General features: G+C 31.0%; 1 protein-coding gene across 6 annotated transcripts in view; it reads left to right on the top strand.

Annotated features, from left to right (window-relative positions):
• The first annotated feature begins 15,895 nt into the window (after nucleotides 1–15,895).
• The window catches only part of LOC114271939 (uncharacterized), a 70,586-nt gene continuing 64,972 nt past the window's right edge, over nucleotides 15,896–21,509 (top strand). For 2 of the 6 annotated variants that reach the window (XR_014332313.1, XR_014332314.1), the window contains exon 1: nucleotides 15,896–19,894. Coding sequence is in view for 4 of the 6 variants with exons in the window: in XM_028213596.2 (XP_028069397.2) it covers nucleotides 19,559–19,894 (336 nt within the window). In the remaining 2 variants the exon portion in view is untranslated. The remainder of the gene's footprint in view (nucleotides 19,895–21,509) is intronic. The other 4 variants (XM_028213597.2, XM_082873753.1, XM_028213596.2 and 1 more) reach the window with 3 other exon arrangements.

The raw sequence follows: 21,509 nt of genomic DNA, 5'->3' as shown, positions 1-21,509 counted from the left end.
GTTCAGGTGATAAGCTACCTCCAAGGACTTAGCTTGGAAGGACTTGGATTTTGAAGACTATTTTCAGTTATTTGCTTTCATTTGTTAGTACATGTAAACACACAAGCCTAGGGCTTTATTTGTATTTGAGTTAGAACTCATACTTTCGTGTCCAAGTGTTGGCTTGGAAAGATGTAAGCCTGTAGGGCATTTAATTTGATGTTACATGTAATGCTTTTGTTTAGTAAGACTCTGATGAATATTATAATGAATTGTTTCCTTTTTAACATTGCATGTTGATGTTATATATATTTAATGGGTTTATTTTCGAGGGCGTTACACTTTAAAAAAAATCACATTTACCTCTTTTGAAAACCACTATGTTCAGTGTTAACTTGATATCTCAACAACTCAGGAATGTACAATTTAGTTCAATGGGGCGGTAAATACGACTCAAGTAATCCCTAGGTTGGTGTCTGCAAATAGGCATAACTAGCACTACCAAAAATCCCACTTTACCGGTTACTAACCGGAAGGGAAGTGGTACATCCTCCGCGCGTGTTTTTGGTCATTCACCCCGGACACTCAGGCCAACTTATTCAATCTCATCTACACCTCCTATCTAGACTTAACAACGTATTTATCCCAAAATATTTCAATGAATTCATTTCACAAAATTTCTTTCTTAATGCAAGTTTCAATTCCAAATACGGTGTTTACAATAAGCAAGGTATTTAGAATGTTCATGCATCAATAATCCATGCAATGAAATGATCAATCGAGTAACAAGGTGATTATCCATACAATGCATCGTCCTACCATTCACAAACTTTCCCACAAATCCTCCATTTGGGATCACAATTTCCACTTTTCTTTTCAATACAATTCCACATATATTTAAGATATGTATATATATGACTATCCAAATGTAGCAACAATCTCACATCTCATGTATCCTCAACCTTTTGTTATTTCAAGATTTATATACATATATGCTTAAACAATAGATTCCAAGAAAACTAATTTCACATATCCTAAGAAGTTTGACATTTAGCATCCAATGTCATGAAATTTCCATTTGAACACTCATTTAACACAAGTAAAGTCATAATTTCTCAACATCCACCAAACCCCCCAAATTTCTAGGTTTTTCACCCAAACAATGCATTGCTTTATTTCTTGGTAAAATCTTATCAAAACATCATTTTTATGTCAGTATGCTTCAACTATTCAAGAAAATCTTTCAAAGAAACAAAAGATGAATTCCTTTTGCAACCCACTAATTTCTTGAGCCAAAAACCAAAACCCTTTTGTAATATCTTTAAGAAAACTCCAAAATCAACAACAACCTTGCATAAAAATGTACATATAACTCAAAGAAGTCCCTACCTCAAGTTCTTGTTGAAGTGATGAGATGAAACCCTAAAATCAAAGGTGTAGAATTTTCGATCTCTACCGCACAAAGTGAAGTTCTTGCTTTGTTCTCCAAAACTTGTGAAAGATGATGGATCAAGACCCAATGGATTGCAAGAATCAAGGGTTTTTGGTGTTTGGTGAGAGTTTTTAGAGAGAAGGAGGAGCAAAATGATTTTTAGAGTGAGAAAGAAATGTTCCAAAAGTAATATACACAGCCCAAATGAAGGAGGAAAAACAAAGTTTTCAGACTTAGTCCCGTCCACACATGTGACACTTACCCCCGCACGTGCGGAGTGTGCCTCCCGCACGTGCGACACTGATCCCCACACGTGTGGCGCCTTCTCGCATTTCCCTCCGCACCTGTATATAATGCAGTGTGCAATGCTTAAAAGCCCGCACTTCCCCGCACGTACGGCCCTCTCCTGCATGTGCGGCCCAAGGCCTTGCACGTGCGGCCCTGGTCCTCCAGCCTAGAATTTCCTAGGCTCAAACCCCTGGCACTCCAGACCGACCCCGCACCCTCCGAAACAAGTGAAACTCAACATCAGAGTAAACAAGAATGAAAATTTTGAAACAAAATCCTTCGAACACAATAACCCAATGAGAACGGTGAATGAAGGGACTCACGACGTAGCCGGTCATCACACAAACATACTAGTTTTTTTTACATCATATTTTAGCCAAATAGCCAAAAAGTTATTAAAAAAGCCTGTTTGGATTAACGATGGGCGGTCCAGCCAATTTCACATCGTCTTTATTTATTTAATACTTGTTTCATTTTGATTGTTTGGTTTGTTGATTACACTGGTCATATGAATTCAAGGAATAATCTTTGAACAAAAATTAAGATCAGTTTTGGCTGTCCTGCTTTGTGTCTTGTCTCTCAAATTGCTTTCTCAGCCAAACTGTACAAAATAGGAGAGCGAATTAGCATACTAAATGCATAAATTGTGTCATTTTTGGTTTAAGTTGATCAAAACAATTGTAATCATAGATATATGTAATTTGCATAAGCTGTAATTTTCAGTATGAAGTTTTCATAGAATGCTGTAACTTCATACTGAACTAGAAATCAACTGCCTATTTGACTCTACTGTATGTAGTTGTATACCACAACTATGATATTAACCGTGGTCTTTAACTTCCCTCACTACCATCATCTGACATGGTTTGGTTTTGTTGTTAATATTGAAAAGTTAAAGTCGTTTTGATTGTGTTAAAGAACATCCTAATATGACCCTAAGAATAATAATATGGTAATATGCTTTAGCAAAGGATAATTCATTCTTTTAGTTAAAAATTTGGTAAGAAATGGGCAGGAAATTTAAGTAGTGATAAACAGCAATTAATCACGGGTGGTGAATTATAAAGGCAGTCATATACAGATTTGGGTATGTCTGATCCAATTTGGTCAAGAGTTCAGTAGCCACTGTCTATCTCAGGCTTTTGCACAATTTGATTGAGGAAATCCATGTCTTGCTACCTCCTTTTCAATAGAAGGACCTCTAATATGTGCATGCCAAGGGCATAGTAATCCAAATTCCAATCATGTGGATTTTTGTGTATTGTGACAACGTTCTTAGTTGGGAATACATACTCTTAATGATGAATTATGCTAGAGGCATTAAAAAAATATACCAGGCGATTACTCAGTGCATTGGATTGTTACAATCCTTGTTTAAGCTGAAAAAATAATGTGTTTGATTTATCAAGTAATTGAAGGCTGCTATTACAGTCAATAGATAAGCAAAGACGGGTAGAAATATTTAATATACCTAGCACCCAAAATTCAAGCATTTGATTTATCTAGTAATTCAAGATTGCTATTACAGTCCATAGATAAGCAAAGATGGGTATAAATTTTAATATACCTAGCATTTATTTGTACTGATGATGCATTCTTAATGGTAGGATCTCATGCCAACTAGTAAAATTTTGTCATTATATCTTGTACCCAAAATTTCATTATTTTGTCAAATGCATATGGCCCTGGAAGCTCAAAGATCATTCATCTGAAAATGAAATTATGGAGTCTTCACTAACTTCACACTCTTCCCTGAATTTCCAAAGTCATTTGAATGACAATACCAAAATCACGTTTGCACTCATGAATTTGAAAACCTTCTACTTATTTTAAGCAATCATCTATCTTTCGTGACTAGATATCTTGTGGTTACTCTAAAATGGCAAATCGGCAAGTCCGGAAGAGGAAACCAACGTTTCTTATCACATGTCAATTGGGTTTATGTGCTTTATGCTTTACATTTATGAGCGATACTCGATGTATACAATGAAGTTCCTCAGAAAAAAATTGCCCATAAAGAGCTAAGCCTACACACACTATGCTTTTCCTCTAGCTTTCCCTTCAAGTAAAGATTGTGTAATTTCTAATCCAAAGATCAAGAAAAAATTTGTGAATTTTCTCTCCAATTTTCCATGGTAACCAAACAAAAAATATGGGCTCTATTTGCTTTCATTTTCAAAATCTGTTTTCAAAAATTAAAATAATAATACTAATAAATTGTATGACACTAATTTTTTTAAAAATTTATTTCTGCCCATGATTTTTTATTTATTTATTTTTTCCATGTTCTAAACCAAATTAATTTTTAGTTTTTTCAAGGTACATGTCTAGGATCAATAAATCTACCGACCTGTAATTGGTTTCTCCATACCATTAAAAACCTTTTAATTCGTTTTCACCCAAATTATCCAAATCATGCCCAAAGAAGCCAACATCCTCACTTTCTCCCCTGTTCTTAGCTCTCCCCTCCCTAATTATGGAAGAGGTCTGATGAGGAACGCGCATGCGCCCATTTTGGTATTACAATTATATAACTATAATATTATGTATTTAATATTTGTGTTTATTTATTTTTAATTAGGACTTAACAGCTTCTTTTGTTAGGATCTATTTTTCTATTTTAAATTAGGGTGTTGGCCTTTAAATTACTGAACCTCATCTTTCCTGGTGACTTTGAACTAGGGCCCTTTTTTGGAATTTCTAGGCTGTATGTTTCTATCATTTACCAAATATGTGTACCTTGTCTATGTATTTGACATCTAGATGACATTACCGGATATGAATGTTCTTCTTAGGACATTGATGCAGTGTTGGTTTGCACGTATTGAATAACCATGATTAATTCCTCATTATGTGTGGATTTTGAAAACTAATGAAAGTTTATTTAAGTTGTGTGTTAAGTGACCAAGATTATAATTTTATGGAAGGAAATAATCTAAATTGTTATTATCATCTTTGTTATGGCACAAGTGCCATTTTATAGCCAAGTCATTTGTTGTATTTTTTTGTGTAATATCATCTTGTTGCGGCTTTTGTTTTTTGTTGATTTTTTTCACCAAGTACATACATACTCTTGGTGCTAGCACTGCTCTAGATTACATTTCTGGAAACTAGGTTTAGACGGTTATTATTATGCAGGTTTTCAGACGCTGGTATAATTAAATAGAGGATATGTCCCTGGAGATGTAGTAGGATATAACTGGCCCTAATAGCTGTGGTCTAAGGCTTTGTTGAGTTGAGTTGAGTTTTTGAGGTCTGGGGACTCTGATGGTGTATCATTCTTGTTCACATTTCTTGTAATTGTAATGAATGTTAGTTAATTGGAGGCTTTGGAATGAGGGCATAATTACTTTACATCTGCAGGTGAGAATTCTTGATACTAGGACATTATCTCCTCCTCTTCTCTCCTCCTGTTTTTCTGTCTGACAAATTTGTGTTTTCAAAAGGATCCCATCTTTTATACTCTAGAAATGGAAGTCTGTTTTGTCCACTTTCTCTATCCCAAAGTGTTTTTTTTTTTTTTTTAGAGATTTACATACTTTTTCTTGTGTATTTTTGTTGAGCCTTTTTACTGTGTGGTGACATGGCTTTGGTTGCATACAATACTTAATTTTCTGCCCTTTCTTATTTTTCTAATGCCATGTTGCAGATTAGTTTTGAAAACTTTGGTTACTTAGTCCCTGGCCATATATAGGACACTAAATGTAGTGGATATAATAGTTAGCATTGCTTCTTTAACAGCATTGAATTGCAAATGTTATTGCAGGGCCCTTTAGGTAATTTGGAGAACTGACGAACAAATTTGAGTCTGAAGTTTGTTGTGCTCATCAAGTTTCATTATAGTCATCTGCTCCAGTTGCGGTGTCTTATATGTTGGCGTTTATATTGGGAGAGCAAACTTTAGGGTACTTTGTTAATAAAGCTGCAGAATTATCTTAGGACCATGTTATGTGGAATTTAATTATTTCAGAGAACTCAATTTTGCTGTAAAAACATTGCAGTTTTATATGAGGATTGTGTGAAGCCTTACAATCTTGAGATTCTTTATTATCGGTATTAAATTTATGGCACACCGAGTATAGTTGGTATTTAGTGGCATCTTTGATAAGAAATGACTGGTACAATTTATATCTTATTTCATTTTCTAATACACTTGGGAGATTCCATGGCTTCCAAAACTTGTGTTTCTCTGCTCTTTGTTCTCCATCTTGGAAGTTTGATTACTTTTGCTTTAATGAGTGGGGGAACTAATGTGGGGCTCACTTATAAATTAACCGATTCAGTGATATTGTGCTGCAAAGAGTTCACCGCAGGATAGTTCTTGGTGATTAGCCCATGGGTGGTTATTATGTACTGTTGGAGATCATTATCTAGTGAAGCTGGAGTTTTAAGGAGATATTATGACATGAAAATCCCATTTATAAAATAGTCAGATTTGCGGTTGACCCAATAACATGCTCCAAGTTGGGAATCTTTACTGCAGCATGAGCTTGTGTAAAAGAACATGGTCTTTCTGATGATTGGCAAGGGTTATGTAGTTCAAATTGACAGAGTGCTAGGTGATGATTCATTGCATTCAGTCTATTGATGATTTGATGTAGCAATGCTTGAAAGCTTTTGATTAGGCTTATCAGAAACCGCTAATATCCTAGCGAATTACGTTTTGAAACACACATTTTGAAACATGGTACACTCTCGTTTCAAAATGATAAATTTAGCGATCTAAAACGTTTTCAAAAGTTTTTCCAATATATTTCCTTACAACTTTTCTTATCTAATATAATCAATTAAAATTTACAACTTTTCTTATCAAACATAATCAACTAAAATATAAGGTGAGTGAAGTTTTGATTGGACAAAAGGTGAAAATGGGTCATAATGCTTATATAGAAATGTGTTGTTAATCGGAAATTATTTTAAAAGTATGTTAAATTATTAAAATGTTGGGGCTTCTAGTATTTTTTAAAAATTTGTGTTTGAGATGATTTATGAATTTTTTTTGTAACTGAACAGATATTTATGAGAGAAAAAAGTAATTGATTAGTGTGTAGGATGTGGTATTTTGTCTTATTGATATTTTAATATATATATATAGGTGATTCTACTTACACAACTATTTTACCTCTTTACACCTTTCATATGAGTTTTTTTTTTTTTTTTCTTCCAATTTTATCCATGTATGAAATTACCTTTAAGGATAAAATACTAAAATTAAATATATTTTGTTATCTTCTTACACCTCTTGGTCTTCAATCCCTACTCCTCTTTTTCCTTTCTTAATTTTTCGTTTCTCTTACACATCTCTTTTCAAAAAGTGAGAATCATAGTATTTTGATCATTAAAGAAAGCAATGGATGAAGAAACGGTGGTGAAGAATAATAAAAAAAGTGAAATTGTGAGTTTTTTTTATTTATTTGGTAGATTTTTGTTTCGTTTTTCTAGACTGGTATTCGACTTTCGTTTGGTGGTTCGAAATCGAGCAAAATAAAATAGTCCAACATCACATTACTGAACAAAAATATAAGTCTGGTAACTAACTGCCGAATAAAAGATACATTTTCGGTAACCCCAAACCGAATTTTTTAAATTTGTTCGGCTTCTCAATATCATATATTTTCAGTTTCATTTTTTTTTATATTTTTTATTTTTTTACCTAGAAGGATTATATTTATACTCATTGCAACAACGAAAGTACTATAATATTAGTGGACTCTGGTCATGAATTCATTACAGACGAGGTTTGTTAAGTTTTTTTTTTAGGAATATGATTTTTTTCTTATTTTTAATTTGTATTGAGTTTTATTAATAATTTGACGCATGAATGTATTTATTATCTTTAGATTTTTAGTAGTCAAGAAATATTAATTAAATGGGCTTTTGACATTGGGAAGAAAACTGGATTTGTCATTGTTATAAAGATATCAGATGCGAGAGGCAATGACTGAAAATCAAGACTTACTTGGTTTGTAAAGGAAGTGGTTACTATAAAAACAACAAGAAGATCAAGGGGAACGATTGAGGTTGACATGTTTTAAAAAGTGTGGATGCCTATTTCTATCAAGGGACAACCTACAAATTACCGAGACGAATTGTGATAACATGTTTGATTGATGAATGCAAATAATGACAGATTTTATATATGGATATTCGTACACTTGATGTTTTTATGAATATTTTTTATGTATGATTTTATGGATGCGTGTTTGATTTATGAATTTTTTTATGGATGCTTCAAGGAAAAAGTAAATCTTTCAATGTACAGTGGCGGGGGCCTAAACAACTCTATTGTAATTTGGCAACATGATACTAGAGTAATCTCATTTGTATAACAATGTATCGCTGAACATACACTTCACAAGTGGCCCAAATTAATTTCTTGTTATCATCTAATTGGACGGCAACATAATGTTGGGAAAAAAAATATTGTTTAGTAAGATGGCACTGGAGTAATTCAAATTAATTAGCATTGTATTACTGAACAGGCCCATCACAAATTAAAAAATCATTGTTTGGAAAAAAGTGTCTCTGTAAATATATAGCAACAAAATATTGGAAAGATTTATTTTTTCTGGCAGCATAACACCGGAATATTATAAATTGTTTAGCACCCTGTTACCAAAATTAGTGGTGTAAAGAGATGAAATAGTTAATTTAGGGTTAGTTTTGATAATACATTGGGGGTGTAATGAGAATTACATTTTTTTTAGTAGTGTATTGAGATGGAGGATGTAAAGAGATTAAATAGTGATGTAAGTAGAATCACCCAATATATATATATATATATTTTATCTTTATTGACTATTTTAGCTAATTTAGCTCATCCCAAACACCAAACAAGATTGGATAACAAACAAGTTGTTATTTATAGGCTATGTTTGGAAACAAGGGTTGAGGCTAAAATAATTAATAAAGACAAAAAAGATTAAAATAGTTAATAAGATAAAATGTCACATTCTACACATTAAATTAATCATTTTTTTTTGGTCTCACAACCATCTATTTAACTATAAAAAAAATTCACAAATCATCCCAAACAAACACAATTTTTTTTCATCTCATAAAATAATCAAGAAGTCAACTAAAATAGCCATTTGTTCCAAAACTTTAAGATGTATTTAGTTCATAAATTTAGGTAGAGATTTATAAAGAAAAAAGAAAAATAAAAAATAAAAAGATGAGTAATCACACACCTTTTATAACTTTTTATCTTTTATTCTTGAAATTAATGAACCAAACACAACCTAAAAAGTCTGATATCCATACCTCCATTTTTTTGGAGTACAAACAGAATTCCCAACTAACTTTTGCCCCCCAACTATGCTTCAAATCTGTTCCAGACCAGAGTGAAAGCTCTAACCACACTTTCAATGTCTTTAAACACCTTAGCAAGTAAAATGAATAAAAAGCTTCAGTAACATTAAAATTAATAAATAATTAAAATACTTTTTGAATTAGGATTATTATCTGACAACCTGTTTGGTCAGACAGCGTTTTACTTTTAATGTCTTTAAGCACAATGAATAAAAAGCTCCAGTAACATTAAAATGAATAAATAAGTAAAATACTTTTTGAATTAGGGTTATTATCTGACAACCTGTTTGGTCAGAGAGCGTTTTATTAGAAAATAGAACCCAAAAACTAGTAGCAGATCAGATAATGGTTGGCTTTTTCCAAAAAGTGCTTCATTGAGGCATTTAGGGATTTTCTTTCTTATTATGGGGGTGTTTGGGAAGAAAAAAAATAGTCAAATTTAGGTTAAAAATCACAAAAAGACAAAATAGGCTAAAATAGTTAATAAGACAAAATATCACATCAAACCCATAATCATTTCACTTTTTCTCTCACAAACATCACATCCAACCACAAAAAAATCCAATCATTTTCCCAAAAACAAAAATTTTAACCTACTTAAAATAGCCAAAAACTAAAATAGCCTACTAAAATAGCCACTTCCCAAACGAGGCCTATATCATAGCCAACACTAGAGTTGCATTATGAGCTAAAGCATGATTTTAGAATCAAGAGTCGGTACCGCCATCGTCGATTCAACGACGATTTTTCAGCTCCTTCGTCATAGCATTCGGAGGCCACCGATGCCGCCAAAGCCTTGAAGAAGAAGAAGATCTAAAGCTCACTTACGACTTTCCGCACCATCGCCTTCACGTCGTATTCTCGCCGTCGCCAATCCAACACCAACATCTACAGATCTGTAGATCCGCCTATCCTAACCCTAGATCTAGACCACCACCGTGGTCTGGCAGCGAATATGAAGACGAAGATGAAGAGTCCGACGATGATATGGTTTTATACGGTCAAAGAGATTGGGTGTGGATCCATAATTGATCAAGAAGGAAAAGGAGATCTGGAGATCTGGTTCTATACTATATATATGTGTGTATATATATATATTCCACTATTTACATGTGTATCGGTTGCATTTGAATATTTGTTGATTGTTGATTTTGATGTTATTTTCTCTTTGGTTCCCAAGAGAATGATGGAAAAGTTGAGAAATTAATCATTTGAATATCAAAGCAACAATGAGAATAAGATTATATTTGGTTTTCTTGTTATGTTTCTGTGTTTTTCTCAACAACCAAACACGTAGGATTATCAATACATGACACTTAGTGTGATTCAAAGTCGATATTCTACTTAGATCATAGTATCAATTTATTTTACTGCTATCATATTGAGGTGTTGGCTAGTTTATGTGCCTTGTACAAGTTTTTATTTATTATTTATATTTTTTTGTTGTTTGATCTTGAGGAGAGATATGTTGTTGTTGTTGAATTTAAATAGATAAATTTTCAAAACATAGAGATTTGTTGTTGTTGTGGAATTTGAATTTTATTTATACAAATAGTGAGAAGAGAGATAAAAGAATTTGAATAGATAGATTGCAATAGATAGATTTTTTCAACAAATAATTTCAACATATAGATTTTTTGAATAAGATAATTTAAACAGGTAGAGAGAAATCTACGTATTTTAAATGGATAGAGAGAAATCCACAGAATTTAAATAGATAGGGGAAAAAAATTAAACAGAAGGTAAAAAAATTGAATAGATAAGAAAAAAATTAAACAGATAGGGAAATTTTTTGAATAGATAGGGAAAAAATTTAAACATATAGGGGAAAATTTTGAACTGATAGTCAACAAAAGTTAACAGATAAATTAAGGAATAAAATTGGAAACAAATATTTTTTAAAACAGATAAAATGACTTCTCACTAAACTATTTCACAAAAGGTGGATTTATCACCAATAAAAAATATCCACTGAATCTAATGGCTTATACCCTCCTTAGTTTAGATTTATCACTAATTTACTCTTAAATGAATCAAAGTCAAAAACGTAATTTAATTGAATTTCTACTATGGCAAGAGAGAACTAAATAATAACCCATTTCAAACAAGGGTTTGGCTTCTCTTACATTAAGATGACAACTTTAGAAAACGTTTGGGCTTGGTAGGTTAATTTTTTAATAGATTTTGGTGATCTGAGTTGTTGACTCTTTAAAAGTAGTTTCGCAGAATATTCATGCAGAAAATAAAGATAATTGGACATCAGTAGCTATATGTTTGAATCATATTTGTTTTTAAAAAATAAATGACAAATATAATTTCAAAAATTGCTATTCATTTTTTTGTAATACAAATTTGATTCAAATATATAGTTACTGATTTTTAATCATCATGATTTTTATATGAATATTCTATTTAACAAATCTTAAAAAGTAAACAATTCGAATAATCAAAATCTGTGCCAAAACAGACGTACTAAGCCCAAATGTTCTCTCAAGTTAAGCTAACCAATATAAAAGAAGCCTAATTTTTCCGACGTGTCCTTATCAATAATCATCAAAACAAGTTTTTACCCTTGATTTAATATCTTATACTCTTTTTGGGATAGACTTTTCGCAAATTTCTTCTCTTTGAGTTTGACTTCTCTCAAGTTGGCCATCTCAACTTAAGAGAGCGTTTGAACTTAGTAGACTCATTTTCGAACCGATTTCAATGATCCAAACTATTTATTTTTTAGAACTCGTTGAGTAGAATACTTATGCAAAAAATAAAGATTATCGGATATCAACAGTTATATGTTCGAATCAAATTTGCATTAGAAAAAATGAATGGCTATTCTTGAAGTTATATCTATCATTCATTTTGTAAAACAAATATGATATAAAACTTATAGCTATCGATATCCAATTATTTTGAATTTTTGAATGAATCTTTTACTCAAGAAGTCTTAAAAAGTGAACGGTTTGAATCACCAAAATGGGCCTACTAAACCCAAGCGCTTTCTCAAGTTAAGATGACAACGTGAGAAAAGCCAAACCCTTTTTTTCTTAATATATATATATACATAATTTTTTATATAACATAAGTCACTCAAATATTTTATTAGTATCTCAGTTATATACATAAGTTATTAACCTTTTACTCTTATAAGTGTGTTTTGTATAGTAGTAAAATTAATTCTAAAATAATTATCTAAAATATTTTTATTCGTAAAATGATGATATATTAATGTTTGAACAAATTATAAATAATATTTTATAATCATTTTATGAATAATGACAAGGTTATAAAAATTCGTGATTTTAAATTGATTTGATTATAAAATTTTCATAATCTAATTTAATTCTAAATTTCCTAAAATCCTCAATAATTATTTGATTTTAATTTTAATTTACGGATTGTTTGAGAACAATCTAAAATCACAACCATTACCTTTTTATCTTTTTATTTTTTTTTAAATTATATCACTTTCTTATTTTTTTTATATATTTTTTATAAAAATTAAAAATTTATTAAAATAATATGTTTCTAAACAAAATTTTATTCTTAAATCCAACCAAACTAAACCTTACTGGGCCCTAGTCATTACTGTAATAATTAATCAAATGGAAAAGGAAAAGCAAAAGCAAATGCAAAAGCAAAAAGTAAAACAAAAGCAAAGTGGGACACCGCATCACATGGGATGTGTTCCACGAAGCCGGGTTTAGTATTTTCATTTTTTCAAGATATATTACCTTTACACACCTAAGGTTTATGTTTAATATTTATTATTTTTTAATATTTAAAAAATTATACTAACCTTTTAGTTATTATAATTATTTAAACGAAATGAAAATATTAAACTCATGTACTCTTTTTTTTTTTTATTTATTTTTTTAAATATAATTTTCTCTATTTTTCTATTAAGAGTTGTTACTTTTTATATAAGGAAGGGATTTGTAAAATGAGAATATTAACCACATAAGTAGAATGTAATTAGATTAAACCTTAGGAGGTGTCAGTGCAATTTACCCTTTTTTTAAATCTCAAATAGGTCAATGTAATTTATCATAATATTTTGAATTTATTTTTTATTTTATTTTATAGTATATTTATATAATAAAAATTATATCATATGAAGGGATCATAAATATTTTAACACTATGATTTTTATTGATAGCATGCCCTGAGTAAAATTTTTTATTTTTTATTTTTTTGGAGACAACGCAGCCCAAGTGGTAAGGACCCCTTTACGACCTAGGCCTAGGTTTCGAGTCTCACTTTCATTGGCGGCCATAGAAATCTGGTTAAGAGGAAGTCAAATTCTATATAATTAAAAATTAACTATACATTAATTTTTGTACATTTTTACCAAAGTTTCATATGTATGTTAATTCACTTTATAAACATAAAAATTGAACTTTATCATTAAATTTGTAAATAAATTTTTTAATCAATATCTAATACTCATTAATAAAAACAAAAAAGTATCAAAATTGGATTATAAACTATTTTTTACACTTGTACAAACTAGACAAATTTTAAAATAACATACAAATATGGATCATAACTAAAAGCAATTTGAGTCATAATTAATGATTATTTTAGTAGTAACCAAAAACCACAATGAATTGTAACTAATACTATTTCTAGATATAATCAAACATCATAATAAGACGTAAACTAATTTGATTTGATAATTTGTTGGTCTCATAGACGCAATGATTTGAAACTAACATCTATTTGGATCATAATTTACATATAATTTACATACTATATACAGTATTGTAAGATGACTCTAATTGAATAATAGAAACAATTTAAGGCTTTGAAGAAGGATATTTTTTATTTTTTTATTTTTATTTCTCTTTCTAGGGGCAACCCTTCACAAATTGTAAACTAAGTCCATGTTTGATTCACAAGACTAATAGTGAATGTATTAATAATTCTATTAAATTAATATGGTATTCACTATTTAATTGGATTAGTAGGATAAATTATCCTCTTATCCATTGTTTGATTTGCATTGGATTAGTAGGTAAAAGAGTTTTTTTATTTTATTTCTTAGATTAGGATATATAATTCCACCCTTATCCCAATATTAATAATCCTACAAATTTGTGAATTAATTATCCAGTGGATTAATAATCTTAAAATAAAATTTCAAAACAAACATAAGATTATTGGGCACACAGATTAATAATTATAATCTCATATTTTAATCATGTCAATCAAACATGCCTTAAAGGAATAAATGCATAACATTACCTAAAATTTTGAAATAGTTTGTAGTTTGTCCCGTTCCGCCATTGCTTTCCTAAAATTATAAATAATATTTTATAATCATTTTATGAATAATGACAAGGTTATCAAAATTCGTGATTTTAAATTAAAACAATCAACATAGAATTGATTTGATTATAAAATTTTCCTAATCTAATTTAATTCTAAATTTCCTAAAATCATCAATAATGATTTGATTTTAATTTTAATTTACGGATTGTTTGAGAACAATCTAAAATCACATACATTATCTTTTTATCTTTTTTAAATTATATCATTTTCTTATTTTTTTATATATTTTTTTATAAAAATTAAAAAATTATTAAAATAACATATTTCTAAACAAAATTTTATTCTTAAATCAAACCAAATTAAACCTTACTCGGCCCTAGTCATTACTGTAATATTTAATCAAATGGAAAAAGAAAAGCAAAAGCAAAAGTAAAAGCAAAAAGTAAAACAAAAGCAATAGGACACCGCAACATGGATGCGTTTCATGAAAGCAAAAAAGTATTTGTCCAATGAATAGATGTAGAGATTAATGCGTTTGAACCATGAAAAGCATCTCAATCCAAAGAGCCGGGTTTAGTATTTTTATTTTTTCAATGGTATATTACCCTTACGCCCCTAAGGTTTATTTTTAATATTTATTATTTTTTGATATTTAAAAAATTACATTAACCTTCTAATTATTATAATTATTTAAACGAAATGAAAATATTAAATTCATGTACCCTCTCTTTTTTTATTTTATTTATTTATTTTTTCCTTTCCTTTCCTTTGTTTTATTTTTTTTTTCAATGTAATTTCCTCTATTTTTCTATTAAGAGTTATTATTTTTTATATAAGAAAGAGATTTGTAAAATGAGAATATTAACCACATGGGTGGAATGTAATTAGATTAAACCTCAGGAGGTGCCAGTGTAATTTACCCTTTTTTTAAATCTCAAATAGGTCAATGTAATTTATCATAATATTTTGAATTTATTTTTTATTTTATTTATATAATAAAAATTATATCATATGGAGGGATCATAACTCTAATTGAAGAATATAAACAATTTGAGGCTTTGAAGAAGGGATATTTTTTATTTTTTTTTCACAGGGTCCAACCCTTCACAAATTGTAAACTAAGGCCATGTTTAATTCACAAAACTAATAGTGAAGGTATTAATAATTTCATTAAATTAATATGGTATTCACTATCCAATTGGATTAGTAGGATAAATTATCCTCTTGTCCATTGTTTGATTTGCATTGGATTAGTAGGTAAAATAGTCTTTTTATTTTATTTCTTAGATTAAGATATATAATTCTACCCTTACCCCATTATTAATAATCCTACAAATTTATTGGATTAATTATCCATTAGATTAATAGTCCTGAAACAAAATTTCAAAATAATTACAGGATTATTGAACTCACAGATTAATAATTCTAATCTCATGTTCTAATCCTGTTAATCAAACATGTCCTAAACGGGTAAATGTATAATATTACCTAAAATTTTGAAATAGTTTGCAGGGCAGTGTTGCCCCCCTTGGGTCCGCCATTTCTTTCCTCCCCTTCGCTAAATTAGATTACAATGTAGTAAATAACCAAAAAAACTTTTTTTTAAAATATCACAAAGCAAATTTTGGAAAGGACCGAGTCAAAAGACCAAGACACAAGCAAGGAAGCAACGAAGACCAAGACACAAGCAACGAATAAAGTTCCCCCTCAAAAAAAAAAAAATAATAATAATAATAATAATTTTAGATGTAAGAGCATAGTACTGATCTCAAAATGTTCTCACCTCCTCAAACTCTCCTTCAAAACCTCTCTGAATCTGATTGTTTCTCTTTGATGGATGTTAATGGTCTTGTTTGTCTTTGGTGAAAAGCTTTTCTCTTCACCGTCGACTGAGTTCTTAAGGCTATGCATGTTTCATCTCTAAGACACTCTGGAAAGTTTCCAAGGTTTTTCTTTCTTCACTTCCACTTCAATTTTATTATTTCTCTCTGTTTAAATCTCTACTTACTTTCTGTCTTCAGTTTTATTATAAATCTCTGTGTTCCACTGTTGCTTACCAGAAAAAACAAAAAAAAATTCCTGTATTCTCTTTTGATTTTAGGAAACTTTGTAATCTTCTCCTCTGCAACTCTATTTTATTTACTCTGTGTTGAACAATTACCAAATCAGTATTCTCTGCATTCTGTTTTCATTTTACTAAGCTCACTTTCTTCTTTGCAATTTCTGTTTTACAACACAAGTTCTCTTTGTCCAATTATATTGTAATTCTCTATAGTCAACCTTGCTTGTCAAAAAAAAAAAAAAAAAAACTTTAGATCCCCTCTTGCAAAGTGTTCCTTTGATATCTTCATGTCCTCTACAAAATTGTATTTCTCTTTGTTCAACTGTTACTTACCAGGATAAAGAAATCTCTGTATATCTTCTTTTGTTCTAGAAATCTTTGTAATCTCTTCCTCTGCCACTCTATTTTAAGTCTGTGTTCAACAATTACTATTCTGTTTTCAATAGTTGTTTGTTTTCTTCTAGTTTTACATATTGCATTCCAGAAAAAGGGAAAAAAAAAAAAAAAAAAGAAAAGTAACAGGGAGAGAGGTACATAACTGAAATAGAAGTGAGAAATGGCTACTGGTTGGGTTGGTTTTGTTGGTCCAACTGTAGGCAAGATTGGAGAATTTCTAATGGCTCCAGTTGGCCGTCATTTCGGTTATCTATTTACCTACAAAAGCAAGGTCAAGAATCTGAAAGATGAAGTCAAGAAGTTGGATGAGAAAAGAAACGCAATGCAGCTATCAGTTGATGAAGCAAAAAGAAATGTAAAACGTATCGGACCTGATGTTAAGGGGTGGCTGGAAAGGGTTGATAACTGCCGCATAGAGGCCAGAGAAATTCTAAAAGATGAAGTTGAAGCAAACAAAGGGTGTCTATATGGGTGGTGTCCAAACCTGCCGTTACGTTACTCGCTCAGTAAGAAAGCAACCAACAAGGCAAAAGAGGTGGCTCAGTTGCACGAAGAGAGGAAACTGATGGAAGTGGCCTACAACGAGCCTCTACCTGGGATAGAATTCACATCCACTGAAGGTATTAAGCTTTTTGAATCTAGAAGATTGATTATGAACGATGTCATGGAGGCACTGAAGGATGATAGATTCCACATGATTACAATATGTGGGATGGGAGGTGTTGGTAAGACAACAATGGTGAAAGAAGTTGCCAAAAGAGCAAAAGAAGAGAAATCGTTCGATGAGGTTGTGATGGCTGTAGTGTCCCAAAGTCCTAATGAAAGAAAGATTCAAGGTGAAATTGGAGATAATTTGGGTTTGAAATTTGAGGAGGAGACTGAACGTGGAAGAGCAAATCGACTGTGTGAAAGACTAAGGCGCACCAATAGAATCCTTGTCATATTGGACGATGTTTGGAGGCGTCTCGAACTGAATGACGTAGGAATTCCATTTGGAGATGGTCATAGAGGTTGCAAAATTTTACTGACTTCTAGATTTGATAATGTATGCAACGATATGAATGCTCAAAAGAAATTTACAATTGAAGTCTTGACTGAAGAAGAAGCATGGAATCTCTTTCAGGAGATGGCTGGAATTTCCAACAACACGAGTCACACAAGTACTGATTTGTATATCACACAGAAGAAAGTTGCGGATGAATGTGGATGTTTGCCGATTGCTATTGTTACAGTTGCGAGGGCACTCAAAGGTAAAGATGAGCAGTCATGGAATTCAGCCCTTCTACAGTTACGTAAGTCCATGGTAAAAAACATCAGGGAAGTAGAAGAAAATGTGTTTAAATCTCTGAAGTTGAGTTACAACTTCTTAGGAAGTAGAGAAATTAAGGAATGCTTTTTGCTCTGCTCCTTATATGCTGAAGATTTTAATATTCCAATTGAAGATCTCGTTAGATATGGAGTTGGGATAGAGATGTTTGAGGCCATTGATAGTGTCAAGGAAGCAAGAGACAGAGTACATGCCTTTGTCGATGACTTAAAAAAAGGCTATCTCTTGATGGATGGTGAACAAGAAGGTTGTGTTAAAATCCATGATGTAGTTCGTGATGTTGCTATATCAATAGCATCTAGGGAGGAGCATTCATTTATGGTAAGATGTGACGAAGCATTGAAAGAATGGCCGGAGAAAGAACGACACAAAAATTATGCTGTAATTTCATTGCGATGCACTGGTATGAGCAAGCTGCCTGATAATCTAGAATTTCCAAAACTCCATCTTTTACGGCTAGAGGACAATTATGCATCAAAACTACCAAATCTCCCAGATAGTTTCTACGGAGGAATGAAGGAACTCAAAGCTTTAAGCATGTTGAATGTGTACATAAAAGGATCACTGCCGACATCCCTGCGATGGTTGACCAACCTCCGAAGCTTGTCATTATACGAATGCGGACTGATCAATGATGTATCTGTAATAGGAGCGTTAGAGAATCTAGAAATTTTGAGTTTCGAAGGCACCCAAATCGAGGAGTTGCCAAAAGAAATAGGTCGGCTTAGTCACTTGAAGCTACTGGATTTGTTGCGATGTGATGTGAAGACGATTTGCCCAGGTGTTCTGTCGAGCTTATCAAAGCTAGAAGAGTTGTATCTTGGGTCTAGCTTTAATGATGTATACAGGACTAAAGCGACTTTGACTGAGTTGTGTGGGTTGTCTAATTTTACAACTTTGGTCATTCACCTACGGCATTTTGCATACTGGCCAAGAGACTTGGTCCTTACGAATCTAAAAGCATTCGCTATAAGCATTGAGTCCCGAAATAGCTATTTATCTCAGAGGATGATCGGCACTAGAGATTGTCGTGATTATCAGTTACAAAACCAGTTGAGTCTCGAGGATCTTCACGAGAGCGATCTTATGGAGAGTGAGTTCAAGAATCTTCTCAAGATCACTAAAATTGTAGAATTAACACGAGCAGTAGGTGTGAAGAATGTTGGCTATGATTTAGACAAAGATGGTTTCAAAAAATTAACAGAATTGTCCTTGCAAAGTTGTCAGGATCTGGAATATGTCATTGACACAACAGATGGGGTTCCAGTTCCACAAATAGCCTTCCCTGTGTTGCAGTCGCTATGTCTCGAAAATTTAGATAAATTGAAAGAGATTTGTCATGGCCAACTACCGGAGGAGGCCTTCAGTGCCTTGAAAAGGCTGAAACTACAGGACTTGCCCGCATTGACACATTTGGAAGGGTCCTACTCAACTTGTACGGCTCCACAACCTAACTTCTCTAGAACTGCAGAGCTGTCACAAACTGGAAAGGATGTTCTCATTATCCATAGCCAGAGATCTAATGCAACTACAGATACTTCATGTACGTGCTTGTCGTAAGATGGAAGTACTTATTTCAAGTGAAGAAGAAGGAGATCAAAATGAGATAGCATCAACAACAACAGAAACAACAGATAAAATTGTGTTTCCCAAACTAAAGGAATTGTATCTTGATAGCCTGCCAAGTTTTACTGCCATCTGCGAGGTTATGAATGGAATTGAGTTGCTGCAATTGAACGAGCTGAAACTCTGCGAGATACCAATGCTCAATAGTTTTTGCAATACTTCGGATAGCAATTACGATACTATTCAACCTCTCTTCAATAAGGTATGCTTCTTTGACTTTAGATTGTAACGAGTTGAATCTAAACTCAATTTGTTTTTTTATCCATACTTGTTTAATAATTTTTTTAGTGTGTTTTTGAGTTCGGGTATTATTTACGGTTAGATTGATATGAATTTCTAAATTGCTTAATTATGTTTGTTATATGGTTGACCATTCTATTTAAATTGATAAAAATAAATTATATTATTTTTTTATTTCAACTTTGTGAGGTCCACTTGACAGTTTTTTTTTTAATTATTCTTGAGTTTTAAGTATTAAATCTCTGCTCAAAAAAGATACTAGATTTGAATATAAATTTAATTTTTGATTTTTATTTGATTATTCCATATTTAATTATTTTGACTCATATTTAATTATATGAACACTGGGATGACCTTGAGTCCTTTTAAAGTTATTTCATATTCTAGTCCGGTGCTATTTCGTTGCTCGAAGTTTAGTGGCCCTAATGGCCCTAAATTTTCATATAAGGCAAAAAAAAAAAAAACAAGGCAAAAAAAAAAAGAAAAAAAAAACAAACTTATCCAAAAAAGGAAATTAGGGCCATTAGGGCCACTGTTTTTAGGGCCACGATTCATTTTCCATTCTAGTCTCATTTGATAGATTATTTTAAATTATTAAATTTGATTTATTTTTTAACTTAATTGATTGAGTGACAACTCATTTATAATTACCAGTTGTCCACGTGACAGCCACCTTAACGTGGGGATTCTTTTATTTGGAAGCAAACAAATAAATAAACAAAAACAAAGAAAAAACAAAAGAAAGTGCACCGTAAAGGCTTTTTTTATTATTATTTAAACGCTTTTTTGTTTTGTTTTGTTTTTTTTTTTTTTTTTGTTTAGTAGGAATAATTCTTTTTCTTGTACAAAAATTAATTATAGAACTGAAAATATATATATATATATATTTTTATGTAAGTACGAAATTTACAAAAGATGTGACCCATCACTTGAGAGGATTAATTTATGTGTTTTTAAACTTTTTTTTTGGAACTTGTGCTACAACCCTAATTTGCAAAGAACAATATGCAAAAGAATAAATTTATTTTTAAATATCAACATTTTTTTTTGCCTTTTCTTACCATTAAAAATTTAATAAAACCCCTTATTCAATTTTCATAATTTTTTCTGAAAAAAAAAACTCATTATTTTGATATGGTTCTCTTTTGGGGTGAAAAATAGTTTTGGAAATTTTAAAATTTTAATTTTGGTAATTATTTTTATCAAACTAATTTTTAATTTTTGAAAAAAATTAATTAAAAATAAGTTAAAAATAACGCAACCAAATAAAGTTTATCTAATAATGTATCCCATGCGCAGACGAAGAGATCTAAGTTTGATCTAAGTTTATTTATACTAAACGAAAGAAGAAAAAAAAAAGAAGTTAAATAAAAAAAAATCTTATGGAGCACTTTGTTTGTTTGTTTATTTGTTTTCTTTTTAAATAAAATAGCGCCCAAGGTTGTGTCAAGTGGATTATGATAAATTTTCCAATAAAATTAGGAGGCTCTCTAGATTTATTATTATTATTATTATTTATTTTACTACTATGAAAGAGTTATGGATATTTATAATGTGTAACAATCAAAAAAAATATA

The sequence above is a fragment of the Camellia sinensis genome, chromosome 6 (assembly GCF_055761805.1).
Source record: "Camellia sinensis isolate YWXY chromosome 6, ASM5576180v1, whole genome shotgun sequence".
Classification (NCBI taxonomy): domain Eukaryota; kingdom Viridiplantae; phylum Streptophyta; class Magnoliopsida; order Ericales; family Theaceae; genus Camellia; species Camellia sinensis.
The sequence above is the reverse complement of the archived record's forward strand: the minus strand, read 5'-3'. Positions and strand labels throughout refer to the sequence as shown.